At 37.7% G+C, this 20440-nt stretch overlaps 1 protein-coding gene across 17 annotated transcripts in view; it reads left to right on the top strand.

Moving 5' to 3' along the window:
- The first annotated feature begins 4358 nt into the window (after positions 1-4358).
- ALKBH8 (alkB homolog 8, tRNA methyltransferase) overlaps positions 4359-20440 on the top strand; it is a 66287-nt gene continuing 50205 nt past the window's right edge. For 4 of the 17 annotated variants that reach the window (XR_012423669.1, XM_005579520.4, XM_074015149.1 and 1 more), the window contains exons 1-7: positions 4359-4492; positions 9200-9334; positions 13566-13803; positions 15672-15803; positions 16448-16543; positions 18145-18249; positions 20196-20266. Coding sequence is in view for 14 of the 17 variants with exons in the window: in XM_005579520.4 (XP_005579577.2) it covers positions 9206-9334; positions 13566-13803; positions 15672-15803; positions 16448-16543; positions 18145-18249; positions 20196-20266 (771 nt within the window). In the remaining 3 variants the exon portion in view is untranslated. Of the gene's footprint in view, positions 4493-6433; positions 6536-7261; positions 7371-7707; positions 7918-9197; positions 9335-13565; positions 13804-15671; positions 15804-16447; positions 16544-18144; positions 18250-20195; positions 20267-20440 lie in introns of those variants that run through there. The other 13 variants (XR_012423670.1, XM_005579517.4, XM_005579518.4 and 10 more) reach the window with 11 other exon arrangements.

Here is a 20440-nt window from a genome sequence, read left to right as displayed (position 1 = left end):
CACCAACAGATACAGGCAGGTTGTCAGGCCTTCAACGGACAGAACAATGCGGGGTTTGGCCGGGGCGCTTGCAGGAGAGCCTGAGCCACTGAGCGCCTGACTCCAGGGGAATACCATCTCCCTCTGGCTCCCCCATCTGCTGAGAGCTACTTCCACTCAATAAAACCTTGCACTCATTCTCCAAGCTCAGTGTGATCTGATTCTTCTGGTACATACACCAAGGCAAGAAACCCTGGGATGCAGAAAGCCCTCCATCCTCGTAATAAGGAACGGGGTCTAACTGAGCTGACTAACACAAGCCACCTAATGGCCAGCTAAGCTGTAAGAACACCCTGTAACACAAACCTGCTGGGGCTTCAGGAGCTGTAAACGTTCACCCCTAGACACGGCCGTGGGGTCAGAGCCCCAGAGCCTGCCCGTCTGCATGCTCCCCTAGAGGTTGGAGCAGCAGGGCACCGAAGAAGCGAATCAGTCCTCCATTGCACGCCCTGCGAGGGGGACAAGGGAAGTTTTCCCATTTCAATGTGTTACTCCTAGCCTTAATTTCTGGAATTTTATTTTTCAAAGCTTTAAAATGCAGTGTTGGTTAATCGGATTAAATTCACTTGTATTTCATTTCTATCCTATTATAATTCATAATAAATGTCTTAAATGGTGGGCTGATCTCACCTTTACTTTGAGATGGTGCTCTCAATTCAGGGAGGGTCCAGAGGGTAGAAAACTATAGCCCATGGCCAAATCCTGCCAGCATAAGCAGGGGGAACTGAGAAAGGTGTTTTTTTTTTTTCTTTCTTTTTTTAAGGATTTTTAAAGAATTGTTAAAAATGAAAACAGGCTGGACGCGGTGGCTCACGCCTATAATCCCAGCATTTTGGAAGGCCAAGGTGGGTGGATCACTTGAGGTGAGGAGTTCAAGACCCGCCTGGCCAACTTGGTGAAATCCTGTCTCTATTAAAAACACAAAAAATTATCTGGGCATGGTGGTGGGTGCCTGTAATTCCATCTACTCAGGAGGCTGAGTTAGGAGAATCGCTTGAATCCAGTGGGTGGAGGTTGAAGTGAGCTGAGATTGTGCCACTATACTCCAGCCTAGGCAACAGAGACTCCATCCCAAAAAATTAAAACAAAACAAAATAAAAAAATAAAAACAAAGAATATTTGGCCACAGAGCTGAAAATATTTATTGTCTGGTCCTTTATAGTAAAATCTTGCTGACCCCAGTACTAGTCACAAAGAGGACCCACCTCTCATGAAGTTGAGACTAAGGTTTTACTAAGGAAACAGGTCAGCATTTCACACCTTTGAAAAATTATTATAGATCACCATGAAAGAGTTTGGCACAGGTGAAGATGAATTATATCTTCAAATAAAAATTCCTTTTCAGCTCAACATTTATTAAATTTCTAGTATTACAAGACTATGGAAGACATTATGGTTACATAAATAAAACAAGGTCTCAGTGTACCTGAAAATCTTTTGGGGGAATCATCTTCCTTAGAAGAAATGGTCTATGCAATATTCCAAGAAAAGATAAGGGTCTGTATACAAAGGATGGCACACAAAATTTTATATGTATTCACCTTTTTCTGGAGATATTGAGACAGGGATGGACAGCAGGTAGTGGGAAATGGAGGCTTGTAAATCAGGAGCAGAAGATAAATGAATAATCACTTAACAGCTCATCTCTGTTCAGTGTTTTATTAATTATCACATAAATCCCAACAAAATAAATGCTCTTGTTGTTTTGATTTCAGGTCATACTTCAATGCCCCCACATTCTTTTCACTAAACCACTCTGGTTTCTAAAGGGAAGTGTTAATCAAGTTTAGCCTAAAGCTGCCTCCTTACACATTTAAGTTCAGCCTAAAGGTTTTTCTGTACATTGTGAACAAGTGGAGGAGTAAACTGATCATAGCCCACACCTGTGCCAATCACTAAGTTTTGGCCAATCAAATGTAGCCAACTGTTTGAACAGTGTTCAGATAAGGCAAACGCCAACCTGTAACCAATGACAGCTATTTCTGTACCTCACTTCCGATTTCTGTACGTCATTTCCTCTTTTTTTTTTTTTTTTGGTCTATAAATCTTCTTCCACCACATGGCTGTGCTGGAGTCTCTCCAAATCTGCTGTGATTCTGGGGGCTGCCCAATTTGCAAATTGTTCATTGCTCAATTAAACTCCTTTAAATTTAATTTGGCTTAAGTTTTTCTTTTAACAGAAGCCAGTGCTGAAGATAAAGATTAGGGAATGATTCACAAATCTCTTTATAACTCTGGGGAGGGCAGACAGGAAGAGACTAGAATAACAGAAAAGAGTCAAACACAAAATCTGAGGGATTGCCTATATTTAATTACGGACAGAGGGAGAGAAGCTAGTGGAAAATTCTGAAAGTAAGTGATCAGATTGTATAAAGAGAATTAAAAGAGAGGCATAGAAAAAAAGCTTTAAAAGCTTCACCACCTTAAGGCACGACAAATACTGAGATGAAGTAATTGAATTTGACCAGTAAGAGATAAGAGGATATTTCACACTGTTACCTAGTTTGGTAAACACCAGCCACTTGTGGCTACTGAAGTTCAATTGAAACTAAAATTTAAACATTCAAAATTCATTTCCTTAGTCGTACTAGCCACATTTGAAATGCTCAAAAGCCACACGTTAACTAGTGTCTATTATGTTGGACAGCTCAAACTATAAACTATTTCCATCATTGCAGAAAACTCTCTGGGGATGTGTTTTTGAAAGCATCCAGTAATGCAGAAGCAGAACTGCAATGGGAAGATTTCCTCTGTGTCCTCTAACACCCATGTAGCTGGCAATGTCTGGTGGATTTGACCTCTCCAGCTTGCATTTGCCTCCTCATTTTTACTATTAAGTTTTAGTCTCACCCTTTCTTTCCTAGGCTATTGCCATGCTTGCCTATCTGCCTCTTCCGTTCTTTCATCCTTGTAACCTATTATCCACACAAATCATTCTGCCACTCAACAACACTCTTTTTTCACTGCCACTTTTCCTGGCCAGCCAGTTATTTCCTTGATAGTCCACTGTGGTGCCCTGCAGATAGAAGGCATTGTACCAACAACATGGCAAGGTGATTCCTCTCCTCCTACACCTTTCCCTTCCTGCACTCACATAGCTCATAAGCCAATGCAGGCACAATGATTATGGTATATTTATATAACAAATAACAGAGCAGGAACAACTGCTAATCATCACCCTCTCCTTTGTCTTTTACTTCTAATCTGTTACCAACTCTTTTTTCTTTCCCTCTGCCACTACTGGGCTTGTTAATATTTCGTTACTTTTCACTTCAACAGTCATCTTCTAGTCTCTCCTCCCACTTACCACAAGAAGGTCTGGTCATATCACTTCATTTCTCTAACCTTCCTCCCCGCAACTCCCACTCTGTAGGCCTACAGAATTCTGTCTTGCTTCCTTCATCATTTTTCCACACATCTTTCTATTACTCCGTGGTACTCACCATCTCCCTGGCACATTCATGCATATTCACCTCCTTCCCTCCTGCCCATGCAATGTCATCTTTCAGACCCCAGAATCCTCTCCCATATCTCTGTGAACCCTGAATATCTGAGACAGGTCTCAGTCAATTTAGGAAGTTTATTTTGCCAAAGTTAAGGACGCCCTCCGTGACACAGCCTCGGGAAGTCCTGACGACATGTGTCCAAGGAGGTTGGAGCACAGCTTGGCCTTATTTTTTTAGGGAGACATGAGGCATCAATCAATATATGTAAGATGAAAGTTGGTTCGGTCCAGAAAGGAGGGACAAATCGAAGCAAAGGTGGGCCAACTTGAAGTGGGGAGGGGGATTCCAGGTCATAGGTATTATAGCTAAGAGACAAATGGTTGCATTCTTTTGAGTTTCTGATGAGCCTTTCCAAAGGAGGCAATCAGATATGCATTTATCTCAGTGAGCAAAGGGATAAATCAGAGGGATGACTTTAAATAGAACGGGAGGCAGGTTTGCCCAAGCAGTTCCTAGCTTGACTTTTCCCTTTAGCTTAGTTATTTTGTGGAATCAAGATTTATTTTCCTTTCACACCACTAATAAGATTCAGGAGGAAACACACACGAAGAATCCAAGGTGCCAGGGGTCATTATTGAAGGACCGAAGGGCCCAAACCTGTATGACCTTGTCCATTTGGAGAGCAACAGATAAAAATATAGCTGCACTACCAATTATTACTAATCTCCCCAAAAAGACAACTGAATTTTCAGTGTAACAGAGAGCACTTTACAAACACACTTGGTCGAGAAACAGTCACTCCCCGGCTCTGGGAGGCGAAGAGGACTGTGGGAGCCTGTTCGTTGTCCCGCTGGCTCATGGGAAACGTAGTGCAGTTTTCTCCAACATGGCCGCGCCCAGGGGAGGTGGCGTGCAAATATCCGCTGCGGCGTTCTGGTGCTAGAGTGGAGGCTGGCAAAGAAGAAGGCACTCGCATCGGTGAGAATCCGGCCTGAGCCGAAGCGGAGGTGTGTGGCACTTCTTGCTGGCGGGCATACGGGCTGCAAATCCTCGCTTCCTCTTTTCGGCCTCTTCCGGTCTTCTCTAGCTGCCTTGCCAGCTAGGGCTGAGAACCTAGGGAAAGGGGATGGATCCCAGAGGCGCCCTTGGTGCAGTGTGAGCAGTAGGGTGTCTGCGTTGGGTGACTCTGTCAGTGTTTAGGGTGCACGTGTTTGTGTTTGGTTCGGGTGCTCACGTGGTGTCTGTGTCAATCTTCTGTTTTCTTTGGGGTTGGAGAGGACGGTTGCAACATGGGGCTTGTTAGTTTAGCGCTCTACGGCTTTTTGACCGGTGACAATCTAGTGATGCAAAGGCAGTGCTGATGATCTGATCTCTTGCGCAGCTGAGTCTTCCCGTGCTCTTATTTGAGCAATCCCTGCGACTCCTGGGCTTCTGGTAGCGTCAGCCTGTTATTTTGATTGATTTCATTGAATATTTATTGTCAGTTGTATGTCAGGCACCAAGTCTGTACCCTCAAATAGATGACAGTTTTGTGGCAGAAGCCCAACACAAATAGGCAGTTATAATACAATGTGAGAACTCTAGAAATAGAGATCCATGCTAGGTGTTAATGAAAACGTTGAAGAAGGCCACCAAACTCGGAATTCTGGAGGAGGGGAGGTTTAGGAGCTAAGACAGCAAAGTCGATTTAGGTTTATTTGACAAATGTTTATTGAGTGACTGCTAGGTGCTAAATCCTGTTTAAGTGCTGGGTGCTACAGGGTGAACAATAGAGACAAAATCTCTACTTCATGGAGTGAGTGTGCTTTATTAAGTTATGGGGAAAGACAGAATAAAATTAATGAGAGTGTAAGAAAATATGTAGTAAGTGTTAAAGAGTTAGAACGGGGTGCTGTGACAAGTGATGGGGTGAATTTTTTTCTAATCATTTAAAATCTTTATTTTCTTTTTAAACAGGTAATGCAGTTTAAATAGCTATTAACTTCAAAAGTCATGAAAGAAGAAAGCTCCCTTTCATTCCATTACTCATGGATCCATTTTCCTTCCCTGGAGGCAACCCATATCACCAATTTCTTGTGTGTTCTAAAGATTTATATGTAGACTGTGTATACTGGTGCCGTACTTTAAAATTGGGCCTCATTTGATAGGAAGTTAGATTCTAATCTTTGCTATTAATTATTAGGTTGGCGCAAAAGTAATCGCGGTTTTTGCATTTTTTTGTTTTTAACATACAAGTATAGGAACATTTGTCTATACTGCTTGGTTCATAATAGGCTCTCTATTATTCAAGGAGGGTATGATGTACATACTACTATTACCACGTAGGGCAATATCTAGTAGGATATATTGGCTTTAAACTCACTAACAAACAAGTAGCAGAGCATGCATTATCTCCAAACTTTCATTATCCCACAGAGAGTACGCTTAGGCTGGAGCTGGCTGGACTGGACTCAGCATGGCTAGTATCATAGTTAATAGTAACTTCACTCCAATAACATCACAAGGAGCATCCAAGTTATCTGTGCATTAGTGGAAACTGGCCAGGGAAGTAGCTTTGTCAGAAGGGGGCACCTCCAGACCTCAGCAGCTGGTATCAGCCTATTCTTGTTGAGATGACTCAGATATGCTGGGCCAGCACATTGCCTAGCCACTGGAATAGAGGAAAACTGAGCCTCAAAGGCCATTTAGTGACTTTTTTCACGTGCAATAATATTGCATGACTGAGGGAGAGAGAAAGGAAAGGGGATGACAAAAATGTGGTTATGAGGCTCCACCTGCTGGTGCTGGACTCTTAGTGGCAGACATTTTAAAAAGATGTATTTAGCATCGTTTCTTTCTCATTCCTTCCACTTTGCAGTGTTTGCTCATGTGAAATATTAAAAATAATTCTGTAGTGCAGTCATCCCTTGTTCTCCATGACATACTGCAAAGTTGCTGTTCTACAAATGAAGATCTTGAAATGGAATGGCTCTAAAATAGCTCCTTTGAAGGCCCTCAGATTTTCTTTGTTGTGTTAAGCCATTTTGATCTGCTTCTTCTGAAAATCAATGGTAATAAATAAATAATAAATTAATTTAATTCTAAAAAAGCTATGGGATAGGCACTATTATTTTTATCCCTATTCCTAGATAAAGAAACTGGAACACAGAGGTATATAACCAACTCATCTAGGATTATACAGCTAATAATCAGTGGTTGAGCTGAGATTTGAACCTGGAACATGAACTCCTGAACACTGTATTATATTACCTCAGAGCACTGAATGAGGCTCTGTGGTAACTCAGAAAATTATTATTTAATCCCTGCCTTCAGAAAGCTCACAGTTCAGTGGAAGGGGACAGATATTAAAACAAATAATTATAATTAATGCAATGTTAGAAATGTCCATTCACTTGTCCCCTTCCTGTCTTAATGATGACTGACTCCTAAACATTTTTAACCCCAGTTCCTTTCCTAGGAGCCACTTTATATTGTCACTTACCAGTCAGACATTCCAACGCTATATCTCACAATACCTTAAACATATTATATCCTAAATCTGACTCATTACCTCCTATACTGAGCAGCTCTTCCTGAACCTCCTCTTGACTTTCCAGTTTTGAAGTGGTAGCACTCATCTCTTAGTCACTCTGCCTCTAACTGGTTATTAAGTGATCTTTGATTCCTGTCTCCCTCATGTCTGGGGAGTCATCGAGGCCTCTCAATTCTGCCTGAACTTTTCTCTCACCGTTTCTCTTTCCCCTCTCCCCCTATTTCTCTTCTTTCTGTTGCCCCCAGCCTAGATCAGGCCAGCATTTCTGATTAACAAGGTGGATTGTTTTCTTACCTCTCATCCCTCTGCTATGGTGTCAGCCAACCTGCCTGCCTCACTGGCCTTACCTCCTGGTATGTACTCTCTATGCTAGAAAGCTGGACTGCTGGCATTTTAATAGACTTGGCATTTGTCTTCTGTACTAAAGATTAGTAATTAGAATTTTGACTGTTTATGATTTTATGTGAAATAAGATAAATAAGATTTTATTTAACCCCTGAATTTATTTATTTGGTTGACTTTGAAGACTTTAAAGTCTGCAGAGAGTGGGACTGGAGGATCAGCAAACTCTCTCTGCTCTAAAAAAATTATGCCTACATCTTGCTGTCTTGACCAAACATGTCCATTTTGGTTTTAGCTTCTATTCTTTACTGCCTTACTGAATACCTTCCTTTTTGTTTGATTCTATAGTATTCCTATCCTTCAGTACACGGCACAAATCTCCTGTTTTGAGGCCTTTCCAGCTTTTCCAGTTTACATCCATCTTTTTTTTTTTGAGATGGAGTCTCACTCTGTTGTCCAGGCTGGAGTGTAGTGGCATGATCTTGGCTCACTACAGCCTCTGCCTCCCGGGTTCAAGTGATTCTCCTGCTTCAGCCTCCCAAGTAGCTGGAACTACAGGTGCCCACCACCACACCTGGCTAATTTTTTGTACTTTTAGTAGAGACAGAGTTTCACCATGTTGACCAGGCTGGTCTTGAACTCCTGAGCTCAAGTGATCTGCCTGCCTTGGCCTCCCAGATATTACAGGTGTGAGTCACTGCTCCCAGCCCACATCCATCTTATTTTTGTCTCTAATTCATGTCACACCTAAAGACTGTACTATCAGCATTAAATTATGTAAAGATGTGTCATAGTCTTATTGTTTAGTGTTTGTTTTCCACAACTAAGTTACAAACTTGTTGAAAGCATAAGCTATGTACTTTATTATGGTTGCATGCTGCAGGGTGCTGAGACTGTGTATTCACTCATTTATTATTCATTTAGTCCTACCATCAAATATTTATTGAGCAACTACTATATGCTGGCATTCCTGCTCTCTTGGGATTTATATCATGATGGAGGAGTTACACTAACAGATGAATCTTCACAAATTATGTTACATTTTGTGAACAAAATAAAAGACTACTGTGATAAAGTGTGATAAAGCATGATATTGGGTGCTGATTTGGATGGTGTGATTATAGAGACCTCTTTGGGATTCTGTTATTTAAAAAATTATAGATATAAATATATGACACATAGTTTTTAAAATAGTAAAACAAACACCTACACCTACCATGTAGCTGAAGAAATACCTTTGATGCTCCTATGTGTCACTTTCATGTTAATTTCCTTTCCTCTCTCCCACAGAAATAGCCTCTCTCCTGAATTTTGTGTTTATAATTTCCTTGCTTTTCTTTTAGCTCTGCTATGTATGTATTTCTAAATAATATATGGCTTGCTTTTTGATTTTGACCTTTATGTAAATGGAATCATACTGTATATTCTGCTAATTTTTTTGTGTTATTTCTCCCCCCATTGCTCCCGTGCCTGCTCCTTGCCTTGCTTTACATTATAGTTGTGAAATTTGTGTATGGCCCATTTTACTTAGGGCTTCATAAGTAAAGGATTCATCACCCATGAGTAAAATAGCACACTTCATGGAGCTACCACATTGGAACATTTTTTAGAACCATCAGAGATATCCTATTAGATGTTCTTAGATACTCCTCCATTTTTTGTGTATCTGTTTGTTCTCAATTCTCTTAGTTGGTACAAGGTAAAGGAAGCATTTTAAAAAATGATCACATAGAAATATTGATAAACTATGGAATGTATGAATAACATCATTATAATTGTTCCTTCAGGACTCTTGAGGTTGACATTTTTTACTGTTTATTTATTTATTTATTTTTTACAGTTTGCTATGGACAGCAGCCATCAAAGTAATTACAAACTCAGTAAAACTGAGAAGAAGTTCTTAAGGAAACAGATTAAAGCCAGGCATACTTTGCTGAGACATGAAGGCATTGAGACAGTATCCTATGCCACTCAGGTGACCTAAAACTATTATTATTATTTGAATGTAAATGTATTGACATGTTAATGTATTATATTAATATTTGCTAATAATTGCCTAAGGCTGTAATTGTTACATCCATATTAGATGTACATATGATAGGACCTGCTAACTTTCTGGGTCCATAGCCTATAGTTTGTATTTCTATTTGTTTTGTTGTTTGAACTAGAAGAGGTTGTGGTTATATATTAATAATAATACTGTACAAGTTTCTCAGTTTCCTAAGCATACTTATATTCATCATTATATTTAATTCCCTAGAAGTCCTTGTGAGATAGGTAAGAAAACTAAAGTTCTGAGAGGTTATGATATGTCTCCATTGATATAAGCTAGTAAGTAGCTAATAGAAACTTAAAGCTAGATCTTCCATATCCTACTACAGCTCTTGTTCTTCTCTTCTCAACCTTACCTGTTTTATAAAGTATTTTGATTATGTGCTATTAAACATTTTTATTTTATTAGACCTTATTGACAAAGTCTTTTCATTATCTGTTGACAATAATTAAATGAGATGATAAACGTGAGGATCATGAGATTTCCTGGGTTATGAATTAGGAGAACTCAGTTTAACTCTTAGCTTTTCTGGACATGAGCAGTAGTATCCTCTGACGTTGGCTTTCTTCATTTTTAAGCAGGGCATAGTATTGCATACCTTTTTAACCCCATTAGATTGTTAGACTCTAGAGAATCTAGTTGTACTTACTGGGCATTAAACTACTACATGAATATCAGGAGTTCTTATCTTTTTGGCTCAAAAAGTTATAGAATAAAAGTAGAAAGTAAGCTTTAGATATCATTTAATTGAGGGGCGGACATACAATTGAGAAAGTGAAGCTGGGATTAAAACTTATGCCTCTTGACTCTCAGACCAATACTCTTGCCTTATGCTTACCATGCTGTCTTCTGTACATCATAGCTTAAGAATGAGCAGTCTGTTGAGGCACATTTGAATTTAGGAGGCAAAAGGCCCATACTTGGAATTAAATATTAATGTCTTCAGAGAATTTAAGCCACATTCCTATAGCAAGGATTAACTAGATAATAGATAATTAGAATTAGTATGTTTACATACATACACTTTACTGTTTCAGTCAAGAGCCACTGAGGCTGTGAGACATTCAGAAGATTAAACTGACATACACCGCTCTCATCTCTTTCCAAGAGTGACTTGTGTTCCTTTCCTTACAGGGTTCATGAAGAGAAGTAGCAAGAAAAAAAAAATAGGCTCCATTTCTTTGACCCCTTTGAAGCTTGTTTCTGGTTGGGTCTGCCTTTTCTTTAGGATCTCTAGAAGCTTCGATGTCCTTCATGGCTTCCAAAGTAGCATTTTATTAGGCTATCTTTTTTCTCCATATTCTTAAAGGAAAAGCATAAAATTGTAGATGGACCTCTAATTATATTTTGTCTTTCCAGGGGAGAGCAAATATTGTTCTAATGATATTGTATTAGTCTATTCTCATGCTGCTGATAAAGACATACCCGAACTGGGTATGTTACATGTGGCTGGGGAGGCCTCACAATCATGGCAGAAGGTGAAAGGCCTGGCTTACATGGCGGCAGGCAAGAGAGAATGAGAGCCAAATGAAAGGGGAAACCCCTTATAAAACCGTCAGATCTCGTGAGACTTATTCACTACCACGAGAACGTTATAGGGGAAATGGCCCCCATGATTCAATTATTTCTCACCGGGGCCCTCCCACAAAATGTGGGAATCATGGGAGCTAAAATTCAAGATGAGATTTGGGTGGGGGTGCAGCCAAACCATATCAGATGTATTATAATTATAGGCTGCTTTGTACAAATTTATAGCATTATAGATTCTTCTAGAGCAGTGAACCTCAAATTATCAGGACCAAAGATAACTTAAAAAAAATTTCACATTCTCTACTTCGTACCATACTTCTTCTTATTTAGAAAATTGCTTGGATGAGCAATTATAAATAAAATAATGGTTCCATTTAATTATATTTAACTATTACATTTAATTATATTAATTATGTTACATTTAGTTATGATATTTAATTATATGCATCTCGTATTTAATGGGAAATAAGTTCCTCTTCTCTTCTACTGCACTTGTTTTTGTGTGGTTTACCTTTAGAGTTGCCCAAAAAACACTCGGATGGCATCTTTGAGGACTTCTAGTATTCCTGAAGTCATATTTTATCATCTTCCATGCCTAGATGGGGTAGTGGACCCTCAACACCAATGAAACCTTTGTTCTTCCATAGATTTAGGAATATGGAAATGTTATTGCAACTATCACCACATATAACCAAGTTATTTTGGTATTTTAATTAATAAACCTCATTAAGTGAGGTCCAGGGCAAGCCACCTGAGACTCCGTTTTACTCCATATTATATAGTATTGTGTTAGTGGGCTTGTTTATTATGTGTGTTGTATATGCTTGCATACATACAAAGTAGTGACTGTCCCATGACAAAACAGTTTTACTTTCCTTATTATCCAATTTCATAGTAATTCTTTTATATCCTTTTCAAACAAAGTTCTAGGTATTCTTATTTTGTGTAATAAACCAATACGCTATGTACTTTCATAAATAAATGTACTATCATAAATGAGCTTTATGTACGATCTTTTAGGCTTAATAAATGTACTATACATAAATAAATGTACTACATAAATGATCTTTATGTATGATAGTACATTATGTACTATCATACATTGATAGTACATTATGTACTATCATAAATAAGCTTAGTATAAATTAGGGGTTGGCAAACTACTGTCCTTAGACCAAATCAGGCTCATGAGCAAAATAATGAGTTTTACATTCTTAAAGTGTTGTTAAAACATAATACTAAGACTATCTGACAGAAACTTTTATGGCCTGCCAAGCCTAAAATATTTACTATCCACCTCTTCTCAGAAAAACTTCATCAACACCTGGTATAAATGAAGAAATTGATGAGAGTAGGCCATCCATGGCTTTCTTTTTTATATTGAAATGTTTTTAGAAGTCATAGAGCATACATTAAAAATATTTACACTGTATAGAATGGTTAAGTATAGAGACTATATAGGTGCTAGGCCATGAACATCAGAATGAAAATAAGAGACTCCGGCCGGGCGCGGTGGCTCAAGCCTGTAATCCCAGCACTTTGGGAGGCCGAGACGGGCGGATCATGAGGTCAGGAGGTCGAGACCATCCTGGTTAACACGGTGAAACCCCGTCTGTACCAAAAAATACAAAAAACTAGCCGGCCGAGGTGGCGGACGCCTGTAGTCCCAGCTACTCGGGAGGTGGAGGCAGGAGAATGGCGTGAACCCGGGGGGCGGAGCTTGCAGTGAGCTGAGATCCGGCCACTGCACTCCAGCCTGGGTGACAGCGCGAGACTCCGTCTCAAAAAAAAAAAAAAAAAAAAGAAAATAAGAGACTCCCCCTTCATCCCTGCAAAATTTCCTTGAATAAAGTTTAGTGCAGGACTATGCAAATAGCCGGAAGTAATCGTGAAACTTACAAAGGAAAAAGTTTTCATTGTGAATTGACTGAATTACTTAGACTGAATTTCCTTACAGGAAAATTTTTTCCTAAATATGTTCAATAGAACCTATAATTGGTTTTTCTTTGAGCTAATAGTGCCTTTTAATTTTTAGTGAACATTGTATAATGGTTATATTAAAAGTGTGGATCATGGAAATGGACAGAAATAGGTTTAAACCCACCCCTAATCACCACTGTAACCTAATTTGTCAGATCTTCTTCTATGAAATAGGGCTGATATTACCCAAATAAATTCAATATGTTGTGAAGATTATGTTAATGAGGATTAAATAGATAGAAGCATATAGAACAGTCTTGCAAAAAAGCAAGTGTTATGTAACTGTGCTTTCTCCTCTGCTCCTTCTCTTTCATTATGTTAAATTTATATTTCTGAATAGTCATGTTTTAATTTGCATTTATGGTCATTTAGAAATGAATATTTTGTGAAATTGGCTATTTAAAAATCAATATTATTTACAATATAGGAGTCCTTTTTATTCCCCAAATTTTTAGTAAATTGGTTTACATACTTTGTATGAGATCAGCAAACCAAACAACCACTACAAGGAAACCTTTTTTTTTTTTCTTAATTACATCTTTGTAGAAATCTTATTTAAAAAATAATCTTTTTAAAATAAATGGGTTGATATCAGTTGCTCATGTTACTTTCTTTCTTTTTGTTTGTTTGTTTGTTTTTTAAGAGCCTGGTTGTTGCCAATGGTGGTTTGGGTAATGGTGTGAGTAGGAACCAGCTGCTCCCGGTTTTAGAGAAATGTGGACTGGTGGATGCTCTCTTAATGCCACCTAACAAACCCTACTCATTTGCAAGGTACAAAACTACGGAAGAATCTAAGAGAGCCTATGTCACCCTCAATGGAAAAGAAGTAGTGGATGATTTAGGACAAAAGATCATTCTGTATTTGAATTTTGTGGAAAAAGGTATTATCATACAGTTATCTTTTAAAAAATGATTCTTTTGTGTGTTTTCATAGACTTAAGTTGGGAGGTTCAGTTATTGTGAAACAAAATGATGCAGGTTAGCAGCCCCTTTTACTTTAACAAACATTCTTTAAGCACCTATTTGTGCCAGGAATGGGACAAGCAGTTGACAGGACAGAGGTGAATAAGATACAACCTGCCTTTATGGAGCTGGTCCCACCAATCAACAATATATTTATTAGGCACATGGCTTATTTTGGAACCCTTCTGCCTAATTGTGTTTTTCAAAGTTTAATAATGAGGATTCGGATTACCAGTTTATTTCACCTGTCTACCCAGGAGCTTTGAATTAATCACTTAAGAATGAATTATGATCCAAATGATCATGTACCAATCTTCATATTTATAGCAGGGCACCTGTAGCTACCAAAGGTTCCTAAAACTTTATGGTGGTGCTGTCCAGTAGAACTTTCTGTGATGATAGAAATGTTCCTGTCTGTGCTGTCCAGTACAATAGCCACTGGATAGTCTGATTGAGGAACTGAATAATTCAGTTAAATAAGCACAGCTTTATATACTGGTGTACAGAATTGTACAGGAATTATTACTTCTGACCCATGGAAATGAGATGTATTGAGATGAACTTTGATTTAGACATCTAATCATATATTCATTTGCCACCTATTTAGGCAGTAAAAGAGCCCTGTTTTAGATATCCTAGGAGTGGGTAGGTGACTGCAATCTGCTCAAATTTATGTTTTTGTAAAATTAGATCCAAAGGAAAACTTTTACAGACTCTTTTAAAGATTTATTTTAGAAACCGTATTTCTCAGTGCTCATATGCATTTAATTTTGAATCTGACTTAATCTTTACACATTTTGGAAACTAGATTATCCTCATATTTTACATGTTTCTGGTCAGTTTTTGAAAACTGAATGGCTGAGGAGTAAGTTTTTTTTTTTTTTTTTTGAGACGGAGTCTTGCTCAGTCGCCCAGTCTGGAGTGCGGTGGCTCGATCTCGGCTCACTGTAAGCTCCGCCTCCCGGGTTCACGCCATTCTCCTGCCTCAGCCTCCCGAGTAGCTGGGACTACAGGCACTCACCACCACGCCCGGCTAATTTTTTTTGTGTTTTTAGTAGAGACGGGGTTTCACCGTGTTAGCCAGGATGGTCTCAATCTCCTGACCTCGTGATCCGCTCGTCTCAGCCTCCCAAAGTGCTGGGATTACAGGCGTGAGCCACCGCGCCCGGCCGAGGAGTAAGTTTTAATAAGAAAATAGTCATTGGATTTACCCCTGTCCCCCATGGTGAATATTCAATAAGAAATTGCACAAAGTAAGTTTTGGAGTGTTATTTATTTGAAATTCTTCATTAGATCCATATGTACTTTTAAGACTGTGGCAATCACATTTACAACCTTGAAAGTCATTTTTAACTGAGAACAGAATTGTGTCACAAATAGTTTATGCTTGTTTAGATATCTGCTACCAGGCAGCACTGAATAACAAATAGAAGATATATTTTTAATTCTTTTTAAAAAAACATATTTCGGAAACTAAATCCAAATTACTTAACACTGTAAATTACTTGTCTTTAAGGAATTCTTTCCAAAGTTTTCCTTATGTGATTTGAATAAATAATGTCTGGCACATAGTAGGCAATGGTATGTATTTAGCAAATGATTTACTATTCATGTTAAATGATTTACTATTCATGCACTTTTAATATGTTGTGTGCCTTTCAGCAATCTTATTTCCGAAAATGAGGATTTGAAGTTTTGTGAATTGATAAAGAGTTATTGGGCAGAATTATTTGTATATAGGAACTTTAAGTTTTGCATGTGACTATTTTAATTTGGTTTCCCATAGCACAATGGAAGGAGTTGAGGCCTCAAGCCTTACCACCAGGACTCATGGTAGTAGAAGAAATAATTTCTTCTGAGGAGGAGAAAATGCTTTTGGAAAGTGTGGACTGGACCGAAGATACAGACAATCAAAACTGTAAGTAAAGCTTTCAAAATCTGATACTTAAAAGTTTCTGCAAAACTCTTCTTCCTTTTCGCTGTCTTTCATGGTTTATTAATATTTCCTCAAAATTACTGAAACTAGCCTGGATCCAATGTTAGGCAAGTCATACCAATAATTCTTAGGAACATTAATAATAAATAGCATTTATATAGCTATCAAATTTTAATTCCAAACTGATTAATATTATCCAACATTTATATAGCTTTTATAAGCCTTTTCACTTATTTTATTCATTCCCTCCCACCTTAAGGCAAGTTTCCCTTGAGGAATTAGCAGTTCAGTACCATACTGTTATAATATAGTGAGAGCTTCCTGGAGATATTTGCAAATTGGAGTTTTTCTGACTCTTTCCAGCTCATTGGCAATGTTGTGAATGGTAGTATACATGTTTAGTTTTCAGATTGATTGGGTGAAACTCTTGAAGAGTTTGTTACAATTTTAGACTTGAAGTAACAACAAATATAAGGCAAAATGGTTAATTTTGTTAAAGACTATAATTTACCAATTAACAGAAGTTGCCATTACTAAACTAATCCTTACTCAAAAAGTTGACTGAAATATGCAAAGGAATATAATTCTTTTCCTTCTTAATTATTTACTTTGTTCTCTTCACACAGCTCAAAAATCCTTAAAACACAGAAGAGTAAAGCATTTTGGTTATGAGTTCCACTATGAGAACAACAATGTAGATAAAGATAAACCATTACCTGGAGGTAAGTAATTGCTAATACATAATAAATTCTGCCTCAAAAAATTTAATATAGTAGTAGAATATTATGGTTAGGGGATTATGTTTCGTTTGTCATTTGTAGGTAAACTTTTCAAACAGTTGATTTAAAACACTTTAACTAGATAAATTGTATAGTTTTGTTGTAAAAAAATTTCAAACTGCATAGAGCTGAAGTTCATCATTATTATCCTTATTCCCATACTGCTTCTCAGAAGTACATACTATTAACAGTTTAGTATATACTTTTCCAGTCCTTTAAAAAATGAGTTTACATTAAAATATGTACACCAATAAAAGTATCCAGTTGTTAATAAATGTAGTATTGTACGGTATTGCATATATTATATATTCCATATATTACATGTATCAACCCAACTTGTTCTTTTCCCTCCACTATGTCTTGGAAATCTTATACAGATTTTCATTTTACTAAATGATCCATAATAGCTTATTCAAATAGTTCCCTATTGATAGCTATTTAGGTTGTTTCTGGTTTTTAGCTTTCATAAATAATGCTGCTGTGAATATCTTCGTACATGCCTCTTTATGCACTGTGCAAGAGTTTCTCAAGGGAGGCTACTAAGAAGTAGAATTGTCATGTTGAAGTTTATGTTCACTAAAAAAATGTTAATCGATCAAAAAATTAGCCGGACATGGTGGCAGGTGCCTGTAGTCCCAGCTGCTCGGGAGGCTGAGGCAGGAGAATGGCATGAACCCGAGAGGCAGAGCTTGCAGTGAGCCGAGATCGCGGCACTGCACGCAAGCCTGGGCGACAGAGCGAGACTCCGTCTCAAAAAAAAAAAAAAAAATTGTTAACTGATACTGGCAAATTGCCTCCTAAAACAGCTGTACCAGCATGTTCTCACCAAATGTGTACCCATTTCCCCCTGCCCCAACAACGTGTGTTGTAAAGCTTTTAAATTTATAATTTCTTGATTACTGATAAGGTTGGTCATTTGTATTTCCTTTCCTGTGAATTCCTTTTTATATTCTTTGCCAGTTTTTTTCCAAGGAAGTGTCTAATTGATTAAGAATTTACTGTATATTCTGGCTTTTAATCCTTTGATATAATTGATGTAATTCTTTGTTGGAGTTAAATTTATCTTTATTTTAATGACTTTGGTCTTACTTAATGCTTTTCTTCCATCATGAAACAACATTTATGACTCCAATAAAAGTAAGTTAGTTCCACTTTGGAAGGTGTGTTTTTTTAAGGGAAATAACTTAAAATAATTAAATTTAAAATAAATGGTATAATTTAAAATATAATTTAAAATAAAAAAAGTGGACAATTTCAATATATGGTGTATTTTTATAATTTTATTGCTGTTTTATAAAATACCAAAATTGTTGTGAGAATTGTTCTTTTAAACTTTTTATCTAAAAAAAAATCAAATAACTTTAAAAGATTCTTAAATTTTTTTTATTTTGTAATTTTGTTTTCCTTGTGGGTTTATTATGTTAATGGACCTGACTGCTAAATTAAAAGCTCAGTGATTTTTATCACAGTGATTTTTAAAATTCTTGAGTAAAACAAGCAAAGTAACTATTTTAATGTTTTATCTTTATGATTACTAACTTTAGGTCTTCCTGACATTTGTGATAGCTTTTTGGAGAAATGGTTGAGGGAAGGTTACATTAAACATAAACCTGATCAAATGACCATAAATCAGTATGAACCTGGGCAAGGTGAGTATATCTTGTTTAAACATTTTAGTTACATATTTTGGAACTGAGTAGATGATGTAATTCTCTAAGAGCAAATATATTATTATTATTATTATTTTTCTTTTTTTTGAGATGGAGTTTCGCTCTTGTTGCTCATGCTGGAGTGCAGTGGTGCGGTCTCGGCTCACTGCAACCTCTGCCTCCAGGGTTCAAGTGATTCTCTTGCCTCAGCTTCCCAAGTAGCTGGGATTACAGGTGCCCAGCAACACGCCCAGCTAATTTTTTGTATTTTTGTAGAGATGGAGTTTCATCATGTTGGTCAGGCTAGTCTCAAACTCCTGACCTCAGGTGATCCACTCGCTTCGGCCTCCCAAAGTACTGGGATTACAGGCGTGAGCCACTGCTCACAGCTGAGCAAATATATTATTTTTAAGCTCAAATTAAGTCTCAGATTACCTTGCTTATGTTTGTTACTTGTGTTGACTTCAATCCTTGCAAATCTACACTTTAATCCCTTGAGGAACTTGCATTTCAAAGTGTAAACACACTGACACAAATCAGTTTGTGATTTTTTTTGTTTCCCTTTCAACATTTCCTTTAGAGAGGGAAAACATTGGTCTGAAAAACATAGGAGACGTGTGAAATAAAAAACAGGAGACATGTAATGGAAGAAACCAAATAATTTATAGATAGACAAAGGTTACTTGGTTTGGATGATCTTTCTCTTCCTAGTTATTGATTTCTTATACTTGTTAGCAGCATCTTCATCTGATATTTATAGTAATCAAATGATTTTAAGGATTTTATTTTTTACTTTTTTTGGCTTAAACAACAGAAATTTGTTTTCACAGTGTAGAGGCTGGAAGTTCAAGATCAAGGTGCCGGTTGATTGGGTTCCTGGTGAGGGCTCCCTTCCTGGCTTGTCATCGGCCACCTTCTCTCATTGTCCTCACATGTCCTTTTCTCTGTGTGTGCATGTGCATGGAGAGAGAGCTTCCACTTGTAAGATTAGGACCCCACCCACACTTAAGACCTCTTTAATTGTAAGAGTTTTATTAACGGCAGGAGTTACGGAGTTTTGTTTTCTTTTCTACATTTATTACAACGAAAACTGATGGCTTTAATTTGTAGCCAAGTGGATTTGTGACTACTGCACCTCTGAATTAGAGAGACATGCTGACCTTGTCCCTGGCACAGCAAGACAACTGGAGCTGAAGCAGAGGCCGCTCCTGTAGAGCACAGAGGCTGGGGCCACTCTTAAAGACGCAGAGGCCTATAGGATGAAACGGGAAGGAGCATGTGTTAGCTTCTCCAAACCGGCGGGCTCTGAAAATGAGAGGGAAGGGCTGAGCCAAGTGAGCTTGACCCCAGATTAACCAGTCAGCCAGGGCATTTCTTCTTTACCTGTCTTACCTAGCTGTCTTTCCCTTGGCTTGTAAGCTCTTTGAGGACAGGGACCCTCTTACTAGCTTTGTATACCCTCACTGTGTAGCAACATTTCTTTTACTTAAGAGGTGTGCAATTAATGTAAATTGACAGATCGATGGAGAAGTCCATATCGTAATTATTGATATGCCTAGTCTTTATACCTGATTATTGCTTTTGTTCTGCAAGTACTTGGGAATCCAGTGTTTGAGGGTAAAAATGACTTTTGTATTTTTCTTTCACATTTTCCTCTTGGGCTGAAATTGGGTTAAGTGTCCTAGTTAATCAGTGATTCCTGAGCCTTAATTTTAGATCAAACCCCAATGGCACTTTAACTTGAAGTTAAGATATTTTTAGTTTATATTTATTTTAATATATTTTAGTCACATTCACCCTAAATGCTTCCTTTTAACCAAAATTATAGTACCTTCCTGATTACCAAGCAATATTGTCACCATAATAGCATAAGGCTATATTTACAGCCATCTTAAATCTACTAAAAGGAAAAATGAAGTGACGTGTTGTCCTGTTTTCCATCTCAGGAATTCCCGCTCATATTGACACACATTCTGCTTTTGAGGATGAGATCGTTTCTCTCAGTTTGGGGTCAGAGGTAAATGGTCATTTTTATTAGCTATCATCATATATCTTACCTTGTACAATGCCCTTTTCAAAGATCATCCACATTCTTAATGAATTAGGAGTTAAAAATGAAAAATAAGAGCACCATTAGCACTTTGGTTTCTTTTGAATGTCTTCGTCTTTTAAATGTCGAAATTTTTTTCTG

Source organism: Macaca fascicularis, chromosome 14, assembly GCF_037993035.2.
Source record: "Macaca fascicularis isolate 582-1 chromosome 14, T2T-MFA8v1.1".
Lineage (NCBI taxonomy): Eukaryota > Metazoa > Chordata > Mammalia > Primates > Cercopithecidae > Macaca > Macaca fascicularis.
The sequence above is the reverse complement of the archived record's forward strand: the minus strand, read 5'-3'. Positions and strand labels throughout refer to the sequence as shown.